A 24230-nucleotide genomic window follows, 5' to 3' on the forward strand; every position below is an offset into this window, starting at 1 on the left:
GAGCACTGTCTATTTAAATAACATCATCACATTCTTCCATCGTTCATGAACAAGGTCATCCATTTTCCAGCGGTAATCGTGTCCTCTGTGTCTCCTTGTGGTTCTGTGACCATTTCATGTTGGCATCTGCTGCGCTGTGGACATTTAATTTTAAATATTTTTTTGGTTTGCCAATTTGCAGTTTTTTTCCCGCAAGAACAACATTTTAATTTTTTATGCTTTTCTGTTTTTCCCTCTTTCATTTTCACAGAAAAAGAGAGAGAAACTAGATGGTGAAAACATTTATATCAGACATAGCAATTTAATGTTGGAGGTTTGTATGAACTTGAAGCTTACTTCAGTTGGTTGCCTGTAACCTTCTGCATTCTTTGCTGATCCCCTTTTCTTCTTTCTGTGCTGCATTTGGTTTTGCATGCCATTGCATGAAAGAATTTTAGGTTTAAAATGCTTTTGCATGTGGGTAAACATGAAGATATGCAACCATTTCTCCTTCTGACTTTTTAGTTTCCATCTCTCATACTTATCTAAAAAATATATGATTGGGATTACCTCTGCCTCTCATGGTTCCATTGTAGAAAATTCTACATCACTGTTAAAAAAAATTCCTTGAATTTTCCAAGAGTATAAACTCCTGTATGTCTCAAGCATCAAAATTTTCATCTTCTAATCTGAGCGTGTAGAAAAGTAAGAGAAATTATTACTTCAATTCAAAATGGGCTTAAAATATTGGGGATATCAGAAAATAACAGGACAGTCAGAGGAAACAAAGTTAAGATACAAGAAGGAAAGAAGGGAGCCTAGCATTAATGAGTAGTTGGTGAGATATGAGATAGTTTAATCACAAAACAGGTCTGCAGGTATGAAATTATTACTTTAAATGAGAAAATTGAGCCTTAGAGAAATTAAGTAATTTCCCTATGCTCACAGAGCTATTAAATTGGGAAAGCCAGGATTGAGTTAGGGTCTATCTAATTCTGTTAAATTACACTTTTTTTTTTCCCCATTCAGAAATAGCGACATACTTGTAAGGTCATTTTTCCCATTACATTCAACATTGGTGAGATTTTTACCAGTGTTATATTGTATACTTTGTCTGTTTTGGGCTCCGCATTGGATAGGGAAATATAAAACTAGTTAGAAGATATAGGGAACGCTATGAAGAAAAAATAGAAACGAATTATTCTGATGGAAAACACTGAGGTCACATTACTTTACACATCAGAAAAACTGTTACATAAAAGTTGAAGACTAAATTATTTTACAGTTCCACTCAGGACAGAGCCAAAAGAAATGACCATAAACTCTGATATCAGGGATTTAACTTAGATACAAAAGAAATATATAGGAAGGCGATAAACATGGTTCCTGCCTTCAGGAAGCTTATAGTGTGGGGAAGTGAGAAGGAGAGAAACAGTAAGCAAGTAGCGATAAAATGATTACAGTTGTAAAAGCTATGAAGGAAATAAACCCTATGCTGTGCTAATAAAAGGAATCTACTCTGAATAAGATGGAGAGGGAAGTTCTCTCTGAAGAGATAACATTTTAGCTAAGACCTGAAAGTTGAACAAACACTAAATGTGGCAAATATTATTAAACTGGAAGTTTGAAGAAACATTTTTTTAGATATATCTCTGGTTTAAGGTAATGGCTCCTAAATTACTTAACCTTGTCTTTTTCTTTGTCAAAACATATATTTCGAGTGCCTGCTATGTATAAGGTACTTTAATAAAAGTGATACAAACTGTGGCCAGCCTTCATTAACCATGCTCTGTGTGGTGCATTTCCCTTATGTAACAGGAAGTTTTCCAGGCTAGACCCTAGAATATTTCAAACTTGGCAACTAGATCTCTTTGCTTTAGCCCATAACTGAAACTAGACCTGAATGGTTCCACTTCTGAGATTAGGAAGAATAACAGATGTCAGTTGATCTCCTCGTACTCAGCAATGTAACATCTCCCGATTCCAAACGTGCCTATTTCTAGTCTATGTTTAATGCTTCTTCTGAACTGGAACCTGCAGTACCAATCATATATTTGACATTTGTTCCATGAGGTGTGTTATGGCTTCTGAGACTCATAATATCCCTGTGTGTGGTGTGTTTGACCCCAGCATTTCACTGACAGCCATGAGAGGGGATTTCTACTAAGTGTGTGTTTGAAAATTAAAACTACTAACTACATTTTGATAATATTTTATATTTAATGACGTGTTTGGTTTGATTGCTGCTAAAATTATAATATGATAGGTATCAAAAAGTGTCTAACCTGAAAACAGCCAAAGAAATTTGGCTAATCATCATTGTCTAGTTATTACGAAAGTTTGGGTTTCTTTTTTTTCCTCCTAAGGAAGTTCTCTCAAGTTATCTGTCACTCTAGCAGGTTTTTTTTTTTTAAGCATCCCTCCTCCCCCTACTCCTACCCCACCCCCACTAATGCTTTGTTCTGGCACAAATAAGGTCGAGTTCATTTTTAGATCTACCGCCTCCTCCTCCATCTCCCAGAGGGAACCTGTAGCAAGTGTCTATGACAGATTCTATTTGGAACAGGTCCCTTTGAGATCTTAATTTTACTCTGTGCCCCCACAGGTTTCTAACACAGCCAGCTAAGAAGGATGGAGAAAGCTCCCTCAGAAGCCACTGATGTTATTGAAAACATTTATTTTCTCAGGTTCCAAGCCAAACAAATGTTAGGCAAGACAAGTAACAACTCACGTCTCTCATGTTAAGAGAGGCTAACCTAAGGAGTTACGGCTTTATCATAGCATCTCTTGCTCATTTTTGTTTTGCTCTACTCACACTTTTAACTCCCCCCCAAAATGTTAAGTTGTTCTTGGCCCAAGCAGATGTCATTTCCAGTCAGGAGCTGGGTCACAGAGCCTTACATGCCTGGTGGGTCTCAGTTTCTCAGCCTACTACTGAGTCTTTGACTGAGCTTGTTCATGCTTTTTCTTTAGCTAGTAAACATGCTTTTCTTGCTTTTAGCTAGAACAAAAGTACAAACTGTTGTTTCCCCATGGTGAAGCCCATATATATTCATGAGCTATACTCACATTTCATTCCAGCAAGCAAAAGGTACTCTTATGGGGGAGCTACAGGATTGTGCTTTGTGTGTTCGTTTCTTCATTGAATGATTGCAAAGCAAATATACACGGTTCATTCTTGCAGATATAAAAAGAATGGACTATTAAATGAATTTTCTGAATGAATATCTCCAGAATCAAACTTGTGTCACGTGCCTCACTGATTCTTTTTCCCATGCTATTTTCCCTTTGACATTGCTTTTGGGGGGAAAAAATGATGTAGTTTATGCCTAAATTGCTCAAGAAAAAAAAACTTTTTAACCAAATTTTTATTTAAATGACTTCCAGTTGTTGTTTTTTGTGTTTTGTTTTTTCCCCCCAAAATGAGGCTGTTTCCCACAGAGCCAAAAAAAAAAAGACTAATCCCAAAATTCACACAGCATATTAGGAGATATATTTAGTACTATGCTTTTCTTGGATAACAGAGCTGTCTTGATATATAATAAACACAGAATTTTTAGCAGTCATCAAGTGACGGTCTCCCACATATTTTGATCTCAAGCCTAGATCTTTTGAGTTTTTTTCGGAGAAGTATGTTGGACAAAGAACATTGAGTTTTTGTCTTCAAGTTGTATTTCCCAGATTATTTCTGGCCAAGTTTCCCTTTTGAAAGTTGTTGTATATCTCCTGTTACATAAACCTGAATATTCTCATATTATTTCTAGCTGTATTAACCTTAGTTTTGATCATTTCTCCCTAGAATATCCCCCTTAAGAGCTTTTCTCTAATTGTCCAGCATGCAAGTCTGCTAGAACAGTTGTTATTTTAAATCGTCAAGGAGATACATAGGGTATGTGATGAACTCTCATTAAATCACTCCTGATTCGTTGAAGATTACTAGAAGAAGGTCCCTATTTTGAATTGTATGAAGAAATGAACTGAAGCTGTGAAGAGATAGAAAGTATAAGGCTTTTAGTTTGTGTAAATAGTATTGGCAAGGAAAAAAAGCCATTGTATTACATATCCCTGAACAATTATTCAGAGATAGTAACAACCTACTCTGGAGGCTTGAGCCAAGAATTTCAGTAATTTTTTTTCTTTTTAATAATCTTGGATCCAATCACTTTCTCCCAGAGGAATAAGTCTTGTTTTATTTTTAATTATAGCTGACATACTATATTAGTTTCATAGTGATTCAACATTTACATACCAGCAATAAACTCTTATATCAAGAAAGGGCTACTCCTGTTTACCAAAAACCAACAACAGCCACCTAGTAATAAGAAAGCAAAACTATCTCTGGGTAGAAATAGAGGGATACTATACAGATGCAACTCACCAACACAAGGCAGCCAATGGTAGGAGTTCAATCCTTTACCATGTCCTTTAACAGTTTCTCTTTATCTGTTGCAATCTCCATCCTACCTGAGCTGGGCCTAAATTAGTTCATGTCAAGTTGAGGCTAATTGAGTTGTGGGAGTATCTTCTTCGGATGAGGAGTTGGAGATCTAGCAATTTGTCATAATGGGCAGAAGAGTTGTAAAATTAAGGAGTGAGCTCTTTATGGGTTAAGAGCTATGAGGTTATGATGCTTCACTGCTTCCAAGAAAAGCACCTTGTTTAAAAAAAAAAAAAGCAAGCAAATATACCATGTTGTATATTTACAATTTGAATGCAATTTATGGATTAATAATATCTATCCTGGATGTGGTGTGTTTTCTGCCAGTGCCCATAGACTGTGATGGGCCTCCCTTGCTGTGTTTTTTGCCCTGAGTACTCATTGTTTTGCATCTTTGTCCTTTCAACTATAGGATTTAGACAAAAGTCAAGAAGAGATCAAAAAACATCATGCCAGCATCAGTGAGCTGAAAAAGAACTTCATGGAATCGGTACCAGAGCCACGGCCTAGTGAATGGGATAAACGCTTATCCACTCACTCCCCGTTCCGAACACTTAACATCAATGGCCAAATCCCCACAGGAGAAGGAGTGAGTACTTTGTCCAGTGACCAACTGTGAGAATGAGTGAAATAAATGCTTTTGTATGTTAACATTCTGTATCTGAGAGGAAGTTAAGAGCTGAAATTTAGCTTTGCTGCCTCACCAATTCATTGCAGCTTTAAGGCATTGATCAAACACTTGTTTTTTTAAGTCATGGGGACTACCCAGTCTAATTATGGGAGCCACTTAGAGCTATCCGTGGATGATTTAGGGTCTGAGAACTCTCTCTGCAGCTGCATGCTGCTGCTGGTGTGTGTTTACAAATTGACCGTAAGCCAGTGGAACTTTATGTTCAAACTATGCCTTCAGGGACCAGAGAGTTTACTAAATTTAGTAAGGTCAAAATTGGAAAGGGATAAGCATTTTTTAAAAACTTTATTTGAACATTTGCACAACTTAGAAATGTCTGGAATGGTTGACCATAATTACGTAATAAACCAAGGAGGCCCCTAAGCCAGAGAATGCAGAATACCAAGTGTTAATGATTGTATTGCAATTTTAGTAAAACTATTGATTTAGTTTTATCTTTATGATGACATCAAACTTTTAATATACTGTTTTGTAACATAGTCACTGTTAGAGGAAGCCAGAGATACTTTTCAGGGGCTGTTCTTTTTCGATTATTGTTGTCATTACCTATTGTAGAAATCCTACATCCAACTAAATAAATCTGTGTAATGAGAATATCTTAAAAGTTACCTTTAGCATGTATTCAGAAATTCTTTACTTAATCTTTAGTCTGTCAGGTTAAATATTTATATAAATAGTCACAATGACTCAGTGAGTGATTATAATGATTTTTTTAATTATGTGCTAGTTTTTCCCCCAAAGCAATAGCAATTCTAGTTAAGAAAGGTGAAGTGATGTCTTAATAGTTTAAACACATTTGTTTTTCTATTCAGAATTTATGGTAAACTATCCAACTTATTGTTTAGTTTCTGGAACTGGAGAAGAAAATAAAAGTTGATTCACAAAGGGTCCTTTTTGTATTTTTCAACATGTGATTAAAATTGGCTAACAATTCTCCAACTAGAATTGAACCAGTTTCACCCAGTAAGGGTGAAGAATTCCTGAATGACGGGCAGCTAAATCGAGTTACCACGGATGATGGGATGCAGTTTTTCCTATTCACTGTCCTCTCAGCCTCCCTGCCCTTGTATGCTTGGATGTTAGTTTTGTATTCTAAATGTAGAGAATGTCCCCTGAACTGAGAACAGTGACTTTTTTTTCGTGGAGAAAATGCCTGTTGCTATCTCACCTGATAACTGCATATTTTCTAGAAGTTTTCTTTTTGACTGTGCAAATAATAAAAGATGCTCAACTACTTTGAAAAAGTAACTTAGTGTTCTCTTGGATGAGGTTTGGAAAATGTCAACCAGTCTCCATTTCCAGAAAATATTTTGTATCTTAATAGAAATCCTTCAGAAACTATCTCAGGGCTGGTTTTGGGATTGACTATGTCATTCTGTGGACTTGAAAGAAATGACTCTTTATAAATTAAATTAGATCAGTGGGGAGTACTTGAGCAAATTTAGCTTTTATGCTTGTGTATATTACCCCTCTGAATGAATAATGGAATAAATACGGACTGTACTATGATAACCTTTCATATAGGGTAATTCCACTTTCTGGCATATCTTACTTTTTCTTTAATAATTGGAACAATATTTCTGTTCTCTGGGGATACCTCGTCCACCTTTGACAGCGTTGTTGTTGCATTGCAAAGCAACTGAATTTTATGTAATTTGTGTATGACCAGGTGAAGAAAACCTCTATCCTTCTCTCGGAAAGAAAGGTTGGTGGGCCAGAGGTAAAGCTGCTGTTATGACTTGTGCTTCTCAATCAGAATTTGCTCTTGTCATGGCATTAAGCAGATAATCCCCCAGAATCGAACAGCAGCTGCTGAGTAATTTTTTTTTTCTTTCGGCTATTCTAGTAAATTCACACTCACTGCCTTTTGACCTAACACATAACATTTCCACTGCTGCAGCTTTTGCAGCTTTCAATTTGCTTATTTCAGCGCATGGCTGGTTGAAAAGCTGCATGAAGATATAAATATATATTCAGAGAGAAAATGAATTTAATTGTACCCTATTCTTTTTATGTTGTCTTTCTTCTCCCCTTTACTTTCTTTTAAAAATCATTATAATTTTGCATCCTTTCTTTTCCTTTTTTCTTTTTTGCTGACCAGTCCCCCAGCTACTTTCTCCCTGATACATATCACTTAGGGGTGTGCAAAGAACCAGTGTCGCACTTCCAAACTGATCCAAGAAGGCTGGCTCAACTGAGAGAACTTAGAGCCAAGTTTTTCCTTTCATAGATAGCATTTCTCTTGACTGGATGGCAGAGTACAGAAATTGTGTGTGTGCGGGGGGAATGTCACAATTGAACAATTGGAAAAAAGAAATTTTTCTTAAAAGTGTCAAAACTGTTTGCTTAACGTGATGTGTAAACCTTCATGATGGTCATTATTATTTTTAATCATGATTCTGAGAGGGGGGAGGGGCGTTTGCAATTGTTAAGACTTATGGGTTTGGGGGTTTTGTTTTCTTTTTTGGTAGAACCTGGAGGCACATACAAACTTTTATACTTTTTTTTCTTTGCAATCTTTAAAATGTATAGGATTAAGATTTTTAGAGCAAAAGCTAATTGCCATATTGAATGAACTGTTACAATTTTTTAAATCTATATGAAGAGGTATGGGGGTAACTTTTATATTCTGCCATTCTATTTGTAATAAAAGTAACTTTTCTGATGGCAAGAAGAATTTTTCATTATTGGATTTGCCCAACTGATCTAAGAAAAATTGGCAGCACGAAAACAATGAAAAGTGACCCAAAATTCATATGTGAATATCCTTGAAGAAAGAATAAATACTATAAGGAAATCCAGTGATTCCTTGAACTTTCAGGACTTCTAGTGTTCATTCATTCAAAAAATTATCTAGTGAGTACCCTACTGTGTTATAGAAATTTTGTCTGGATAAATTGCCAAAGTAAAGGGAAATAGTGTCCAAAAGTCTTCTTAAATCCTTTGCACATCCCCAAGTATCATTTTTGAGCATTTTTCCATCTGTCATTTTGTTCATCTTTCTCTGTCTTTCTTGATCTTCTACCATGAAAGCAGACACAGGAACGTGCTCTGTTAGTGCAGGATGAAGAGAAAAGTAAAAGGCAAGAGAGATCTACTGAAAGAACCTTGCCCCAGCAAGAAAATGAAGAAATTCTTCCCAAGGTTTCTATTCCAATCCCCGAGGATCACAAGTCTTTCAAAAAGTGCCACCTCTACTCTAGTACTTTTCCATCTCCTCGTATTCCTTTCATGATGTCTTTTTTCGTGGTTCTTGCATTGGCTGTTTGGTGGTTGGTCTTTCTGTGATCGGAAAACAGGGTGCTCACCTGAAATGTCAAAACTAAAACCATTGAACTTTGGTCATTGGCTCCTACTGTGTTATCTCCTGTATGATGCTCTGATCTTGATAGTTCACTGTCTTAGTGAAGTTCTTATGATGATTTTTCTGTCAATAAAATGTTACTGTTTGTAGAATATGTTTCACGGGTTATAAAGGAATAGGAATGGATTGCCCAAGCCAGCTTTCCTCCATGAAGTTTAACAATTTTAGAGAAATCAGATCTAAGCATATGGCAGGTCAGTACTTTCCCCCAAAAGCTTTAACTCTTATCCTGCATGTTCTTATTGTTTATTGTTGCCATGTCCTCCTCTCCACGGTTTCACACAAAGCAGGATACTCTGTAGAAATATTTGATGGAATATTTTCCTTATCTTCTCTAGTCATTTGTCTGGCATGGGCCCTGTAGTTTAAGAAAACAATTTAACTTGCTAACCTTTCAAAAGCCTTAAAATGATACGTTTCAATCTATGAATCCAACATCACTCCTTCTCTTGAGATATCAAACCAGTGTATACAAAGGCCTTTTTTGGAAAAGGGCTTTTGACTTCTGTGGCCTTCTTATGTGTATTTCTGAGATGTACAGGGACAGAAACCTTTATCCTGCCTAGTGTATAGACGATATCTGCAAAGGTTAAATGACATCTTTTTACAAGTGGGATGTTGATGGTTTAAGGAAAATGGTGCTGGTGCCCTGAGCCTCCAGCCAGGGCTGAATTTCCCAGACTATACCTATCGTTAAAAGTCCTGGAATACAGATTTATTCAAAATCTGTATGTAAACATACCCTTCTTTGAATTAAAATATTGTGTTAACTTCTTTATGACTTAAATATTTATATTGCTAGAAGCAATATGTAGCCATTGTGGTAAGCTTAAAATATATATTGATACATTTTGTTTTCCTGATACACTTTAGACATGCTTATTCTTAAATTGTATTGAAATCAATTGTTTTTAATTGATGGCCTTGTGAGCTAAAGTTCTGTCGTGACAAGTATGTGTCCTCTGTTTGCATGTTGATTTTTAAGGCTTTCCTGAAGTAAATATGAGTGTGTTCTCTTTTCACAACTCGGATGTCTAATCTGTTATTTTTTAACTTGGTATTAATGAAATCTTGCATGTAGCTTGCTTTTTATGGCACTTGAATGTACTAATATGGATGATTTGATTAATGTCTCAAATATTTGTTCGGAAATCTGAGTTTCATAGGGCTATCAAACTGAGATTATTGTACTTTGTTTTATTCCTCAATGCCTTTTAGTTGATGAAACTTCTAAACAAGACTTTTTGTTTTTAAGATGATGGCTTTTTATATCTGAGAGAGAGAGGGAGAGAGAGAACAGTAAAGTCAAGAATCTTTTGTCCTTCAACATCCCCACTATTGTTTTATTGTCTCTGTAGACATGTAGAAATAATTCCCTGGTATTCCTGAAAACTGCTGTTCTGTCATTATAGGCTTTCCCCAAAAAATGGGATAAGAAGCAAGTAGTGGGTTAAACTTAAAAATCTGGTATGAGTGTGTGTCTTTCATGTCACAGCCTATGTCTATTTACAACAAATATTTTGTAATTAAGCATATTTATTGACTCACTCATAATAAGAAAAAAGAGACCTCAAGTCAACCTGAAATATCGCAAAGCAATTCTCTAACACAGAAAGTGATCGTCGTAAGTACTCCCCTTTACCTGTGAAATAGTAATATAAGCAGTTACCTTATGAAATAACAAACAAAACTATAGCATTTGGTTAGATTCTTTTTTCAAGGAACTAGGAAGGAAATCTTAGAATTTTACTGATACTTTTATAACTGTTTCAGATTTACTTCCAGTTTTCATCCCTATACACAGCTTTTTATTAATTATTATTGTAAACTTCACCTTGACTTTTGTTTCCCTTTGTATCAGAGTTATGCCAAGTCTATTAAAAGTCTAGTATAGTAAGCCAACAATACTTTTTACTTTTCTGAAATGAGCAGGAGTCCTCAGAGATCCTTACTGATGGTCAGAGGAGAAGGGCCAAAACTCTATTGGACTACGCTGGCCAGTACAGGCTCAAACGATACACCCATCACAGTTATTAGAGGAGCAATACTGGACATTACAGCCTTGTATTACCTAAAGTTAATATGCTGATGTTTGTAACCTAAAGCTGTAAATAGTCTTGGTTTCCTTCTCACACCTCATTTCATTCTCAACAACCATAGACAGATCCAAATAACTGTGTATTGGTTTCATGCTGGCTCAGTTTCTTAATGGCAAGTTGATAAGTAAAAAACAATTTGGACTAAAGTTATTCATACAGACCAGTAAAAATTCTTGGGGTTTTGCCTTGGTTTTGCTATTAATCATTTCTAGGATAACTCTGAGAAGTTAATTTAACTACCTGGTGCCCAGATTTCTACCTAGTAACGTAGAGACAAACCTACCTCATGAGAATGAATCTGTAAATTATTCTAGGAACCAGAAGCTCTGGTTACCGTTCAATTCTTGGTCTTTTAGGGACTGGAATTTTTAGATGGAAACTGAAAAACAAACACATTAACTTCTTGGAATTTTTTATTTAAAAGTAAGCAATTAAATAGTTGTGTTTATTTCCTCCTGCTCCTTATTGGTATTTGAACAAGCACTTAAAACTACTAAAGTTAAAAAATGTCTTTCCAAATTCATTGCTATGAATTTCATTGCTATACTCTTAAGCAAGTCATCTTATCCATGTGGTACATATTTAGAGTGGACCATACTTGAAAATAACGCCAGCGTCAATATTTTGAACCTATCTTTTAGCCATTTTCTTATACTGATGCTTGGTGTATGAAGGAGATTCCGTTTGTATGGGTCAGTTTTACTACTCGTTTATATCTTTGGTAAAAGTTTTGAAGGACAAATGATATTGACCCTGTTGACTAAGCTTTGACGGGGATAATCTGTGGATTAGATTTCCAGTTGTCATTCTAAATCCTTGTATATTTCTTTCTATTACTCAGTTTTACTCTGAAATTTCTGTGGATAAAAGCCAATTCCCGTTCTCCCACATTCCTAAGTCACTTCCGTAATACTTCCTGTAGATAGCCATCTAGAACACACGAGGCAGTTGAGGTTTGGTTATTTTTTTAGAAAGCATTACCAGTCAAACTTTATGTTTGGGCTTTACGCAGTGATCACGTATTCTCAAAAGAAAGACAGAGCATTCAAAAATAATATGAGACACTTTCTCATTGTTGCTTTTTTTTTTCTTTTTTGCTAATGGTATTGGGTATAGTAAAGATATACAGAACTTCTCTACAGAGTTTCCTTCCCTTTTATTCTTCTTCATAGAAATTATAAAATCCCAACTTTTTTTTTTACAGCATTCTCTACCACATTGAGAAAGACTAGTCCATTGTTTCTTTTATAAATAGACATTTTGCCCTTTTTTTATCGTACTCAAACGTCCCTGTGGTTTGTCTCCATTTCTAGTGCCAAAATTACAATTCCTTATTCTCTATCATACATGGCATATGGGATAACTTGATCTAGTTCCTCTGCACTGCAGTGGATAGTTTCAGTAAGTCTGCTCTCACTTCTGTGGCTCTTACCCCTCATGCCTTAGGATTTCCTTTTTACTGCAACAGAACACGATGCAAAAAGAAACACATTGATTTGGACCCAGGAATGGGCACCTAAAATAGTTAAGGTATGGCTGTTATAGTTAAGAAGCCATATAAGGTGAGGCTGGAAGAGGAAGGAGGATGGCTGTGATCAACAATCACAAATTCATGAAGTATTTCATTTTGTAAATGAAATTCCTGTCATACTAGAACTTGAAAGACAAAAAGAGAAAGTAATTTATTATTCCCATAGATGGAAAATACAGACTAAAAGCTAAGTAACTTTAATAATAGCCTAACTAAATGTATGACAGATTGTTGAGGAAACGTATGCTTTAGGAATGCTTTTCTAATCTTTTGTGATTGATATCCTAGAGGGCAGCCCTCTCCTTTATCATATTACAATTCTGTTTGGGTTAAATAATAGAATAAATATGACATTTCAAAGATTAAGGGGGAGTGGGGAGGCAAAGAGTCCCAACTATCTCTTCGGATCCCCCAAAGTCAATAAAGGATGCAGTTTAGTCTGCTTTTCTCTTTACTGTATCTTTAAAGAAGAGCCTTCCTTATGTACGGGATCCTATCTCAACAAAACACAGAACAAAAGTTAAGGGGAAAACATGGTTTCTGCTATCCATTCATTTATTCACTAGGGCAATGAATTGCAGTGTTGCAAAGAGGCAGCATTATCAGGATTTTAGGATCCAACTCCTCTCCATTACAATGCGTGAGTCTTCTGTACAGTATCATTTAGAGACCAGGTGGCCTCCCAGCATGTGATTAAATATCTCCCAAGATATAGCACATTATATCTTTGGACATCTCTGATTGATTGTATATAAATCATTCTTATATTAAGCCAAAGTCTGTTTCCCTATAGTTTTCACTTCTTGGTCCTTAATATATGCATTCTGAAGAATTTTCTATCTTCCCCATTATAAGGTCTTCACCTAGTTAGAAGTAACCCTCATGTTGGAATTTGTCACAGTTTTTGCTTTCAGATAATTTACCAGCTTATATCCAGATCTGTCCTAGTCTTTCTCCTAGCATGTTATCTTTCTGCTTTCTTCCTTTCTTTTTCTAGCTTTCCTTGTTTTAGCAGATCTTTTTCTTTCTGGCTTCTGTTGCCCCTAGATTGCTTCCCTGTGGTTCATTTAGTTTTATGTCTCTACCCAGTGACTTGCCCTCCCTAAAAGAACATTTTGAAATTCCTGAGAACGCCAGCTTCTTCCTACATAACACAGGCACTTGGGATTTTATGTTTTAGATCAAAGAATGGGGGTGGGATAGTTAGTAGCTTTAGAAACTTCTTGTAGCCCAGAATCTGTTGACAGGATAGTATCACTGTTATAATTTGAAGAAGCATACCACCAGAGCCTGCATTCTAAGTTTGCTTCCTTCCCTGACAGCCTGACTAACCTTTACAGACTTTAGCCCCCCAAGATTTGATTTATGCCAGTGTGGTATGATAAAATTATGGACACTTATTTTCTGTTTAACATTCTGATTATGATTTAGATCCCCACCAGAAAAAAAAAGTACTAAAAAATTGAAATGTTGTTAATTCATTTCTTTTAGTTTGTGCCTGTCTTCTCAAAACTGTGAGATTCTCAAAGGTGAGAGGCCTTGTTTTATTCACTCTGTTTGCCAGTCTCTGTATCTCAGATATATAACAAATAATTGCTAAATTGAATTAAGTGATTAGTAACAAATGGTAATGGATAAACTCTAACTTTACACTTAGAATCTCTTGTATTGGGACACAAATGTGTGCCAAATTAATCAGCATATGCCCAGTCAGTACATGCAGGTAGCCCAAAAAAACCATGTATGACCCAGTAGCCACTGTCTCTTTTTAATCCTATAGTGTGGTCCCTGGTTTATTCAAAGAATCTACGTGTTCCTCTGTGATAGGTATCAGTCTCTCTTGTTAATGTCTTGTAATTTGGTTCAGTTAAAAGCCCTTATCCATTTACCACAGGTTATGATCAACTAATTTCACTATAGAACATATCGAGACTGGGGTTCCTATCTGTATGTATAAATTCATCTTGGAGTGTGCTCTCACAAAGGGAACCAGTTATTTGACAATTTGTGTTTATTTAAATTCCATTGCAGAGAGCAAGCAGTTTGATGCATTTGTCCTGTGTTTTACGTGATACAAAAGTATCAAACTCTTGTGATGTCAAGAGTTTTATAGATCAGAGAGATCAGGGGGTTGGCAAACTTTTTCTGTAAAGGGCGAGACGGTTAGTGTTTTAGGCTTTGCAGGTCATACAGTCTGTCAAACTACTCAGCTTTACCATTGTGCAGTGAAAGCAGCATAGACAATAAGGAAACAAATGAACATGAATGTGTGCCAATCCAACTTTACTTGTGGACACAGAAATTTGAATTATTTATATAAGTTTTATGTGTCACTAAATATTTTTCTATTTTTTCCCCTAACCATTTAAAACTATAAAACTATTCTCAGCTCATAGCCATACAGAAACAAGAAGGCTGGATTTGACTTGCTGGCTGTGGTTTGCTGACCCCTGTGATACAGGTCTAGAGAACCAGAGAACTGATTAATTACATTTTCTGTCTTTGAACTGTTTTCAAGAGCTGTAGTTGTGACTTTACCATCTTCATTCAATGTTGAAGTATTTTTTATCTTGTTTATGGTTAGAAATAGGAAACAAAAGACAAGGCATTTGTTTCTGTTTATCTGGCCATCAGAGTACACCTGAAGTGTAATGTAAAATGCTGTAACCACCACAGCACCCCTGCCTTTGTCAGTTTTCCAAATTGTTCTGTGTTAACAGTGTTTTTAACATATTCAGTGATGATTCCAGGTAACTCCTTTGTTTTGTTTGTTTTTTTTAAGGCCCTATCTCCATTTTCCCCTAAACAATAAAGAAACAATTCCCAAATTCACCTTCTCTTTAGCCAAGTTTTAGAGATATCTAACAAACATTGTAAAGAAAGTGAAATGATTTTCACTCTGAACTTTTAGTACATCTTAGTATTTTGAACAGTTGTATAATTGTGAGGGTGGGTGTCTAAGGAAAACATTTTAGAATGATTCGTCTTTCAAAACAAACAGATTTCTCTGAGAAGAGTTCCCCAGTAGAGGGCCTAATAGGGTAGTATTTACCAATAAGTCAGAATAAAATAAAGTTATACCCTGTCGTAAGCGTCTTTGCTCCCTAGTTGATATGGTTGTGTTCTAAAGGATTCCTTGAGCTGTAATTAGCTTTGGGAGGTGCCTTCTAATAAATCCCTAAACCTGTGTTCCTTTCGCTTCCCTGGTCCAAGATCCCTCTGTTCTGATACTCGGTTTAATAAATTGTTTATCCATTTAGCAGTTCAGCAACATATTTATTTAAGCCTAAAGAAATCTGCTAAAAACTTGTCTTTTGAAACAACTTCTTTGATATTTTTCTTATGTTATTTGCTCTGTTAATATGTAAATTTATCATGAATAAATCTTATTGCAAATCTGATTCTGGTTGATACTAGTCATTAAGGAAATAGGAACCAGTAATGCTGTACATAGACAGGCCCAGTACAAATTAAAACAATAAATTAATAAAAAGAAAAGGAACCTTTGCTTCAGTAGATCGTCAAGACATCCTGTCATCCAGTGTTTCCAGAAAAGTTTTCTTGTTTTTCCATACTTTTACTCTTCTTTGTAGCCCAGTAATGTCTTTTGCTCAGTCCTTAAACAGAAATAACCTATTGGCATGTGTTCCATTCTCAGAATATTAATATTTTAAATCAGCTTGGAACTCATTTATTTATACCAAGGTTTAAAAACAACCTTTTTTCTAGCCAATTTAATTAGTCACTACGACACATGTAATTGTCACATCTGTTAGAAGCATTTTTAATATGCTGAATTTGTCTTTTGTTTTTTTTTAAAGCACTTTACAATTAGTGGTTATTAAAACCATTCAGTATTGCCACTCTGATCATATTGAAGAGTGAAGAATGGAGTGGGTGTGGAAATGTGGGTGTGGAGAGCTTGCTCATGTAATGTAGAATTAACAGAAAGTATTCCACTTGATCTCTTCACCTTGGATAAACCTTATCTTTTATCTTACTCTCACAGTTCTAGATTCTATTGTGTTATCCATGTGATTACTTAAAACCAACACTCTACATTTTGAAGTGGTCTGTTTGCTAGCTCCAAGTATGTATCTTGTGGCCATGTCTGAGTAATATAAAAATTTTGTAGTGTTTCTCCAAAGCCACATTCCTTTTAGGAATTTGTTGAAAATGTTAACATGGGAAGCCATTTTCATTATTATAGGATTTTAGTTATAATAGTTTTAAAACTATTATAAAATTAATAATAGTTTTCTGTTGTATTTAGTTCTATAGAATCAAGATACTATTATCTAGATATTGGGGCCTAGTATTTTTCTTAAGTGCTTATTATGGCTTTAATCATTTTTTGAATTAGGACTTCTGAGAAATCCTGCCAAATATATTTAATTGTATTCCATACTAAATGATCAGAGTTTTTGTACTGGTTACAGCCTCTTCCTCCTCGTCTCCATCTCTCCACCGCAACCCTTCTTGGTATAATGAAGTAAAATTGACCAACCAAAGGCTTCTGGTCTCCTAGATATGTTTAGTATAACCTTTAACATTTGCTCAATCACTTTGACTTCTATAGCTCTATTCAAGTTTGAGAACACTCATTTGATCTGTGGAGTCCTTGCTGGTGAGTGCAGTGTTAAGGCAAAATTTTCTATTACCTAATAGTTAAAATTTTGCATCAGGCATTACTTTTGAAGCTGTTTGCTTTTATATTCACGTATTCTGGGGATAATCTAATAACAGCACTGTTTAAGAAACTATAAAAACTATATTTGAAGGATAATTGTCACTGGCAAATTCCATTTTCTGGCTTTTGTGAAAGGCAGCATTATGGATTGGTTTTCCTATAAGAAATTTTACCAACTGTGATTTAATTAAAGCCGACATCTTCCTAAATAAGCTCCTTTATCCAGATGTAATCTTTCTATGCCAGAGAATAGCAACGGACCATGACTATGACTCAAGTTTCATGGAGAAGCAAGTGAGCACTCAACAAGGATGTATTACTAGCTAGAGAGCAATAGCATACAAACTTTATTTTTCAAAATAAAAAAGTAGGGGAGGGTATAGCCAAGAGCGAAAATTGAGAATGAAGAAACATGTATTGCATGATAAAGAACAGCACACTAGAGAGGAAAGATAGAATTTTTAAACCATCTTTTGCTGGCCACATGGTTACTCTGTTGTTAGTTTATCCCCATCTTGAGTGTTTGTGATTCTAATGTCCTTTTTTAAACCACTAGTTGGCCTCAGTTTTCCACCAAAAGTGTACCAAAGCTATTATTTATGAGGCTTTTGGGGGCAATGGGCCTGGGGATTTTTTTTGTTTTTGTTTTTTTTGGTAATTTTTGTTCTTCATTTCTTTCCTTTTTTGGCTGAAGAATGGGCTACTGCTGCCTGACTTGTCATCTTTATGTGCTGTTTACACATGGCTTTTACAAAAGAAGCCATTACCACGTCTGATTTATCTTTTATTGCAAGTGCCCATTTAAAAGCATTTGTTTTAATTTAACAAATTTTTTAGAAAAATTCACCAGGTTAATGTTCCTAGTGATTACTATACAATCAAGGGAAACACTGATATTATTAATTTTTCAAACTAGGAGTAAGATTACAAATATTAATATGACATAAGTTTTGTTTTTCAGAGCTTTTCCCCAAGGCATTTAAAGCAATTCTTTGCTGAGACATAAACTTGCCATGTTTCGTTAAAGAGAAGAATGTAGAAACAGAGCACTCGCAATTAATTGATCTTATCAGGATTGGATTGTACATTTTTTAGTTTGCATGTTACAGAACTTTTGGGGGTATTATTTAAATACATTGTTGATAATTTAAGTGACTGTAATATTTATTGTTTACTTCAGTTAAGAACCAGGAGCTGGACTCTTCTGCTGGGTATCTTCCTTCTGTGCTTAGCAAGATAACCTCGATTCCTGCTGGTTCTTGGGCATTTGCAGTGCAAAGCATTTCTCACTGGGTTTGCAAAACAAGGGTAATGTGCTGTGTGGGTGTATGTGTGTCTGTGCACACCCCTCCCGCTCAATCCCACTGCCACCTTCTCACCCCCTTTTTCTTATCAAAACTTATTTTTTAAAATTATACAAATTTTATTAAGTCTAACAAATCCCCAATTTACCTTTTTCTGAGATATAGAAACACTGATAAAAATGTATTAACTTTCCTTGAGGTGTTTGCCTACAAAGTCATTGCAAAGATGATGGTGACCTGGCAGGGCTGATGGCATCATTAAGCAGTATTTACGAGGCCAGAAGTAACTCTCAGTTTTCTTGATAGGACGGCAAAATAGAATGAAGGGAATGTGAAGGTAGTTTAATAGATGTAGTGGATTTAGGTTCCTTTGTGTAAGGTGACTACAGAGGTAGTATGCTCAAGCTCAGACTCTCTTTTTATGCAAAATTTAGTAATTTCAGGAAGCAAAATCTGCAGGTAGTAACATAAAGATATGCTTTGAGTTTGGAAACAGCAATAAGTCTATTAAGCTTTAAAATGGTTGTAAAGTTTGTAACTAATCAGAAATGTTCTTCCTGTTTTCTTTCTTAACAGACAGTGTATGTCTCAAAACTATTAAAAGTTGCCTATCCAGGGTTCTTCATGAGGATCTTGGCTCAGGAATATTTACTAAATATCTCCATAGTGTACCTATTAATATTTTAATTCTTATGTTCTATATTCACAATTTCTTTCTTCAAAGTTCTGCCTGGTGATGTTCTCTAAAATCTAATGAGAAACCTGGCTGAGAACTGGCTAAGCTGGAAAGAAGTACAGCTTTTGTTAAATCGTAGGCTGGGCCCACTTCGGGTTCTCAAGACACACTTCATGTAAGGACTAGATGTCTTTATTGCTCTGGATCTGTGTTTCTTTGCAAAAAGTAGTATTTTAAGAAATAGAGTCCAAAGACGAGTAATATTTAGTATTTGCCTCGCCCTTCATTTTGAACACTCTATGCAATTAGCCCTCACCATAGCTACTCAGGTAGGTAGTGATGCTCTTGCTTTATGTGATAAAATTGGGGCTCAGAGAGGTTCAGAGACCTGCCCAAGAACAAGTGAGAAGTGGAGCCAGAACCCAGGTCTTCGATGTTTCAGTCCGGTGACATGCTATTATGCCACAGCTGTCTCCTAAATCTTAGTCCCCAAAGGAAAACGTGAAAGTTACGGAGAGTGAATTAAAGAGAAGATTGAAATTTGTGAGACACTAACGATTTATAAAACTAGGTATTAAAAATGGCTCTCGAAGATCCTGAAGCCACTAATTCATTGATTTATTAATACTGGACTCCCTTTACCTTGCCTTAAATCCCCCAGGTTGAGTCATGCAGCATGTCCCAGAACCTAAAATAGGATCTCTTTCAGTTCTTAGGAACCAGAAGATGGAAATGAGAAATGAAGCCTTGCCTGTTGTTGAGACAGAAGCTCTGAGGGCTTTTGTTGGGCCCTGGAGATAATCTGGTTCCTGGTATTAGAACAGTCAATAAAAAGATTTGAACTTTTTAGAAGAACATAGTAGTTTCCTTTACATATTTATGTTTAGATAGCTCAATAGTTTAAATTCCCATTAAGTCAAACCTCAAGCACAGGGTCAGAAGAAAATTAGATTGGTATCCAAAAGCAAGCAAACCAAAAACACCATCATCAAACCAAATCACATTTTGTAACTCTAATAATTATTTGTTCTTCATCAAAGAAAGTATTTTTGGTATTCTGTGTTTCAGCCCCTGGTATATTTATGTAAATGTGAAACTTGTTGATTTAGAATGGAGTCTTTGAGACTGTTAAAGTGAGGCAGGCCAGGGTATTTATATAATTTAGTAAAAAAAATTCTATTTTAGTCTGGTTGGACTATGAAAATTCCTTTTTCAATCATCATTTGTGTTTCCTACTTCTCAATGTAGTCAAGTTGATTTAAAAAAAAAGTCACTTTAGCATGTTAATGGCCTTCCCTTAAAATTTGTCTTTATATAATTTCAGCAAGTAAGAAAACCCATCTTTATTAATTTGTTTATAATATTTGTTTGAACATAAATTTTTTTACAGGTATTCGAAAGATTAATCTTTGAAAATATTAAATAGAATATGAGGGGATAGCATTTTTTTAAAAACTTAAGATTATACATTGATTCCAAGACTCTTTTTCAAAGTTAGCTTTATAACTGGCATGACTGTGTTTTCTTCTTTCTTTCAAGATTTTTCTGTCAGCTGTCTATTTCTCCTTGTGGTGGACTCAATAACATTGCTGACTGGTTCATTTCAGTGCTTAGTATAACATTATAATACCTGAGAAGGCACAAAAAATAACAAGACACCATAATTAAGTATAATAAAGCTCTGATAAAAGTTTGCCTTCTCCCCAAGGTCCCACCATTGCCACAACCACGACGTGGCACTGAGTTTATTATGCAAACATATTTATCTGACATCTGTACATATCACTGTCAGTATCTTTATTCAGCTAAATCTAAGTACCCTGGAGATGGGATCATGTCTTTCTTTCATTAGCCCAGAATCACCTACAAGAGGTTTCTGCTCTGAGATGGCAATTAAACAACTGTTTATTGAATTTGCCTAATTCATTTTGAAGTCTATACTTGATTTCAGTAAAACAAGATCTTTCAGCCTGAGGTACAAAGCACTCGACCAAATATATATGTAATTCCCATGTGAGGTATAATAGTGTTGGTCTATAATATAGATCACTAATGTAGAGTTATTGTTCAGATCAAGTTTTGGGATACTTCGATCTTTAATATTTTATATTCTCAGTTGCTACCATGACTTTGGCAAGAGTGATAATTTTAAGTGTCTTTACTGTTTCAGAGGCAGGTTATCTAATAAGAAAATTTACTAAGGAAATGAATCACAGACAACCATATTTTTATTTACATTCCTGAGAATGTCCCTGCCATCTCTAAATTAGAAAACATTAAACAAAATATAATGAAGCTGCACCTTAAGTTTGAGCTATTTCTTTTCTGCCCAAATATATTGTCTATTATCACTGACTTTGATTTTCAGAATCCACTCACTAAATTACTAAGGTTTTATATTCTCCTTTAAAAAAGAATTTTTATACTATTTACCACTTACTGACATTTCTCTTCATTCTTTCCATTAACTACTTTTTCTTTTAGGAAACTGTTAAGGTTTATTTTTAACTGTTTTTAAAGGCTCGGAGGACATGAAGTATTTATCAGCACTTCCTTCATAAATTGTTTACCAGACTTTTCAGGTGTTACAGATCACTTCATTATGAAACCAGATACAAAAGCTTACATAAAATAACTTAATAACATTTTTGGTTAAAAAAGCACTACATATTTATTTTAGAAATGTTAGGAAGTACAGAAAAACAAAGAAATTAAATTATCTGCAGTCCTACCACTAGTGACATTTTAGTATACCTTAAGGTCTTTTTCGTATGTATAATTATACACATAGGAAAATCTGATGATTTTTAAAATGGATAAGAAATAAAACATAGCACATTATCCAGAGGAGGGTTAAGTCTTTGAAGTTAGCATTTTTGCCTCTTTCCTCATTCCAACGTCTAATCATGGTCCTCAGATGAAAGTACTTCCGTGACGTCACATGGCAAGGCTAGCAGTAATGCTGTTGGTGTTCACTGGGTCCTTATCTGCCTGCCCAGACTTTTAATATATAGAAAGATAACAATGAAACAATAGCAGGTTTTTTTCTTCTTTTGGACAGAAAAAAAGGATCTGTTTTCGTATTGTTACCCAAAGGTAAAATTGGTCTTCACTAAGCAAGGAACAAATAATCAAATGTGTTGGGGGGAAATTACTATGTAGGCCCTCCAGAAAAAAACTTATATGGCTCTGGCTTATGTAGCAAAATTTTAGAAAGCTTTTCAGGATTCATTTCCATTGTGATGCAAATAGGATAAGATAGATTTTTAAGCATAACTGTGGTTCTTTCAATAGTCTCTTCAAATATGTAAATCTGTTGCTCCAAAAATAACCTGAAAAGAAAAATACTCTACATTGCATTTAATGAAATGGCAGCAAACTACCTATAAAACACACATATCCTGCTCTTAATGATATCTGGAATCTCTAATTCAAGGGAGAGGTAATTTATCATTCACAAAGGCACATACATACACAGGGTTGATAATCCTGAGACGTAATGTCTTGAATAAATAATTTTCAAGAGAAAGCCTTTAGAAAAAAAATCCTTGTTTCTCCCCCCTCCAAGAAAAATGCTGAATTATCATCCTTAGCAGGAACCATTGACTTTTTAAATAAAATTGAGAATTTTCAATGAAATCATGTTTCTGCTCAATTAAATATTTGACTAACATTCTTCCTTCTCATGTTCTTAAAACCAACTATATGGCCTTGTAGTACCTTATATGAATCATAGGCAGCTACCGTGATTCACCGAAAATAAACCCTAGCATGATTTTTCAGGATGACATCCCCTGAACATAAGCCCTCACGTGTCTTTTGGAGCAAACCTTAATACAAGATCTGGTCTTATTATTGGGGAAACACGGTAGCTGATCTTTCTATTGTAGCATCTTTGTTATAGATCCCCCATTAGTCCAGACAAGTAACATCTGAATTAACACCTTTAAATCACATTAAATCTTAGTGTTGGCCACTAAAATGAGACTCTGCTAAGAGGACTTTGGACAATCTTTGTATTTCTCAAAAATAGTCACATTTGGTGGACATGTCCTTTGGTCATACTTGAAATCCTTCCTGTTATCATGGGAAGAAATGATTTAGCATCAGAGACTGACTTGAGTTTAAATACTAGCTCCATCACTTACTAGTTCTAAGTTGTTTAACCTCTCCATGTCTTCATCTATAAAATAGACATGGTGACTACTTCATAGTGAAGTTGTAACAAATTAAATGAGAAAACATGTTGAAGTGACTAGCACAGTACCTGGCACATGTGAACATGTAATAATGTTAGTTTTCCTCTTATTTTACTGATAAAATGCTGGACTAAACAATGGGTCTGGTCAAGTGGACCACTTTTTATGTTCTTTCTATGCCTTTTCAGTTTCTGAATAGCACAAAGCAAAGCAGAAGTTCTCCAGTCACCTGGAATTATTTAGTTCACTTTCAGCAAGTTTTTACTGAACATCTATTATGTGCCAAAACTGTACAAGAGAGTACATAGTAACATAGCTAAGTAGCATAGCTAAGTAAGTGCTTATCCCCCAGGGAGCTCACAGTCTAATGGAAAAGACTGATGGTTAGACCAGTAATGACAGGGTGCAATGGGAACAAAAGAGGAATGGTATCTAAACGTATGTTAGGTATCCAGGGGCAAACTTTCAGAACTGATGCTTGAGCTGAGCATGGACTTTCAGGCAGAAGGAACAGTATTTAGGCAGGGAGGCAAAAGAAAGCATGCTTTGTTCTAGGAACTGCAAATAGTTTTGAATTAATGGAGAGAAGGATATGTGTGGAGGTATAACAGTGTGAAGCTGGAGAAAGAGGTAGGATTCATGTTTTAAAGTATTTTCTAAAGGGTCTTACTAAAAGGTCTGGACTTTAACCAGAAGGTTATGAAGAACCACTGAAGGGTTTTAAGATGCAAAATGGAATTTTCAAGGTTTCATTTTAGAAATAAAGACGTTAGCAGCAGAGTAGAGGACATATTCAAGGAAAGTTTGAAATGAAAAGAAGAAAGGAAAAAAGAAAAACTTGGGGGTATTAGTAGTAAGCTGAGTGGGGCATGAAATGAAGATTATAGGGGCATGAATGAAGATAGTAAATGTGGTGATAGAAACGAGCAGAAACGGGGACGTAAAGTGCAGCATAGGCAATATAGTCAATAATATTGTAATAGCTACCTATGGTGCCAGGTGGGTACTAGACTTATCGGGGGATGACTTTGTAAATTATCTAAATGTCTAACCACTGTGCTGTACACCTGAAACTAAGATAAAGTAATATTGATTGTCAACTGAATTGAAAAAATAAAAAGAAACAAGTGGATAGATAAGGGGGATCTTAAAATAGAATAGAAATTACTTGATATAATCTATGGGAGGTAGTGGATGAGTGTAAGGAAGGCATCAAAGATGATTCTCAGGATTCTGGCATGGAAGACGGGGTGGAGGAT

The 24230-nt window shown here is 35.3% G+C and overlaps 1 protein-coding gene across 23 annotated transcripts in view; it reads left to right on the forward strand.

Annotated features, from left to right (window-relative positions):
• Positions 1-24230, forward strand: part of EPB41 (erythrocyte membrane protein band 4.1) — a 150338-nt gene that overhangs the window by 110112 nt on the left and 15996 nt on the right. For 5 of the 23 annotated variants that reach the window (XM_033113923.1, XM_033113924.1, XM_033113930.1 and 2 more), the window contains 3 exons: positions 251-313; positions 4830-5006; positions 6778-6828. In XM_033113923.1, the coding sequence (XP_032969814.1) occupies positions 251-313; positions 4830-5006; positions 6778-6828 (291 nt within the window). Of the gene's footprint in view, positions 1-250; positions 314-4829; positions 5007-6777; positions 6829-7209; positions 20122-24230 lie in introns of those variants that run through there. The other 18 variants (XM_033113925.1, XM_033113932.1, XM_033113938.1 and 15 more) reach the window with 12 other exon arrangements.

The sequence above is a fragment of the Rhinolophus ferrumequinum genome, chromosome 9, assembly GCF_004115265.2.
Source record: "Rhinolophus ferrumequinum isolate MPI-CBG mRhiFer1 chromosome 9, mRhiFer1_v1.p, whole genome shotgun sequence".
NCBI classification, from domain to species: Eukaryota; Metazoa; Chordata; class Mammalia; order Chiroptera; family Rhinolophidae; genus Rhinolophus; species Rhinolophus ferrumequinum.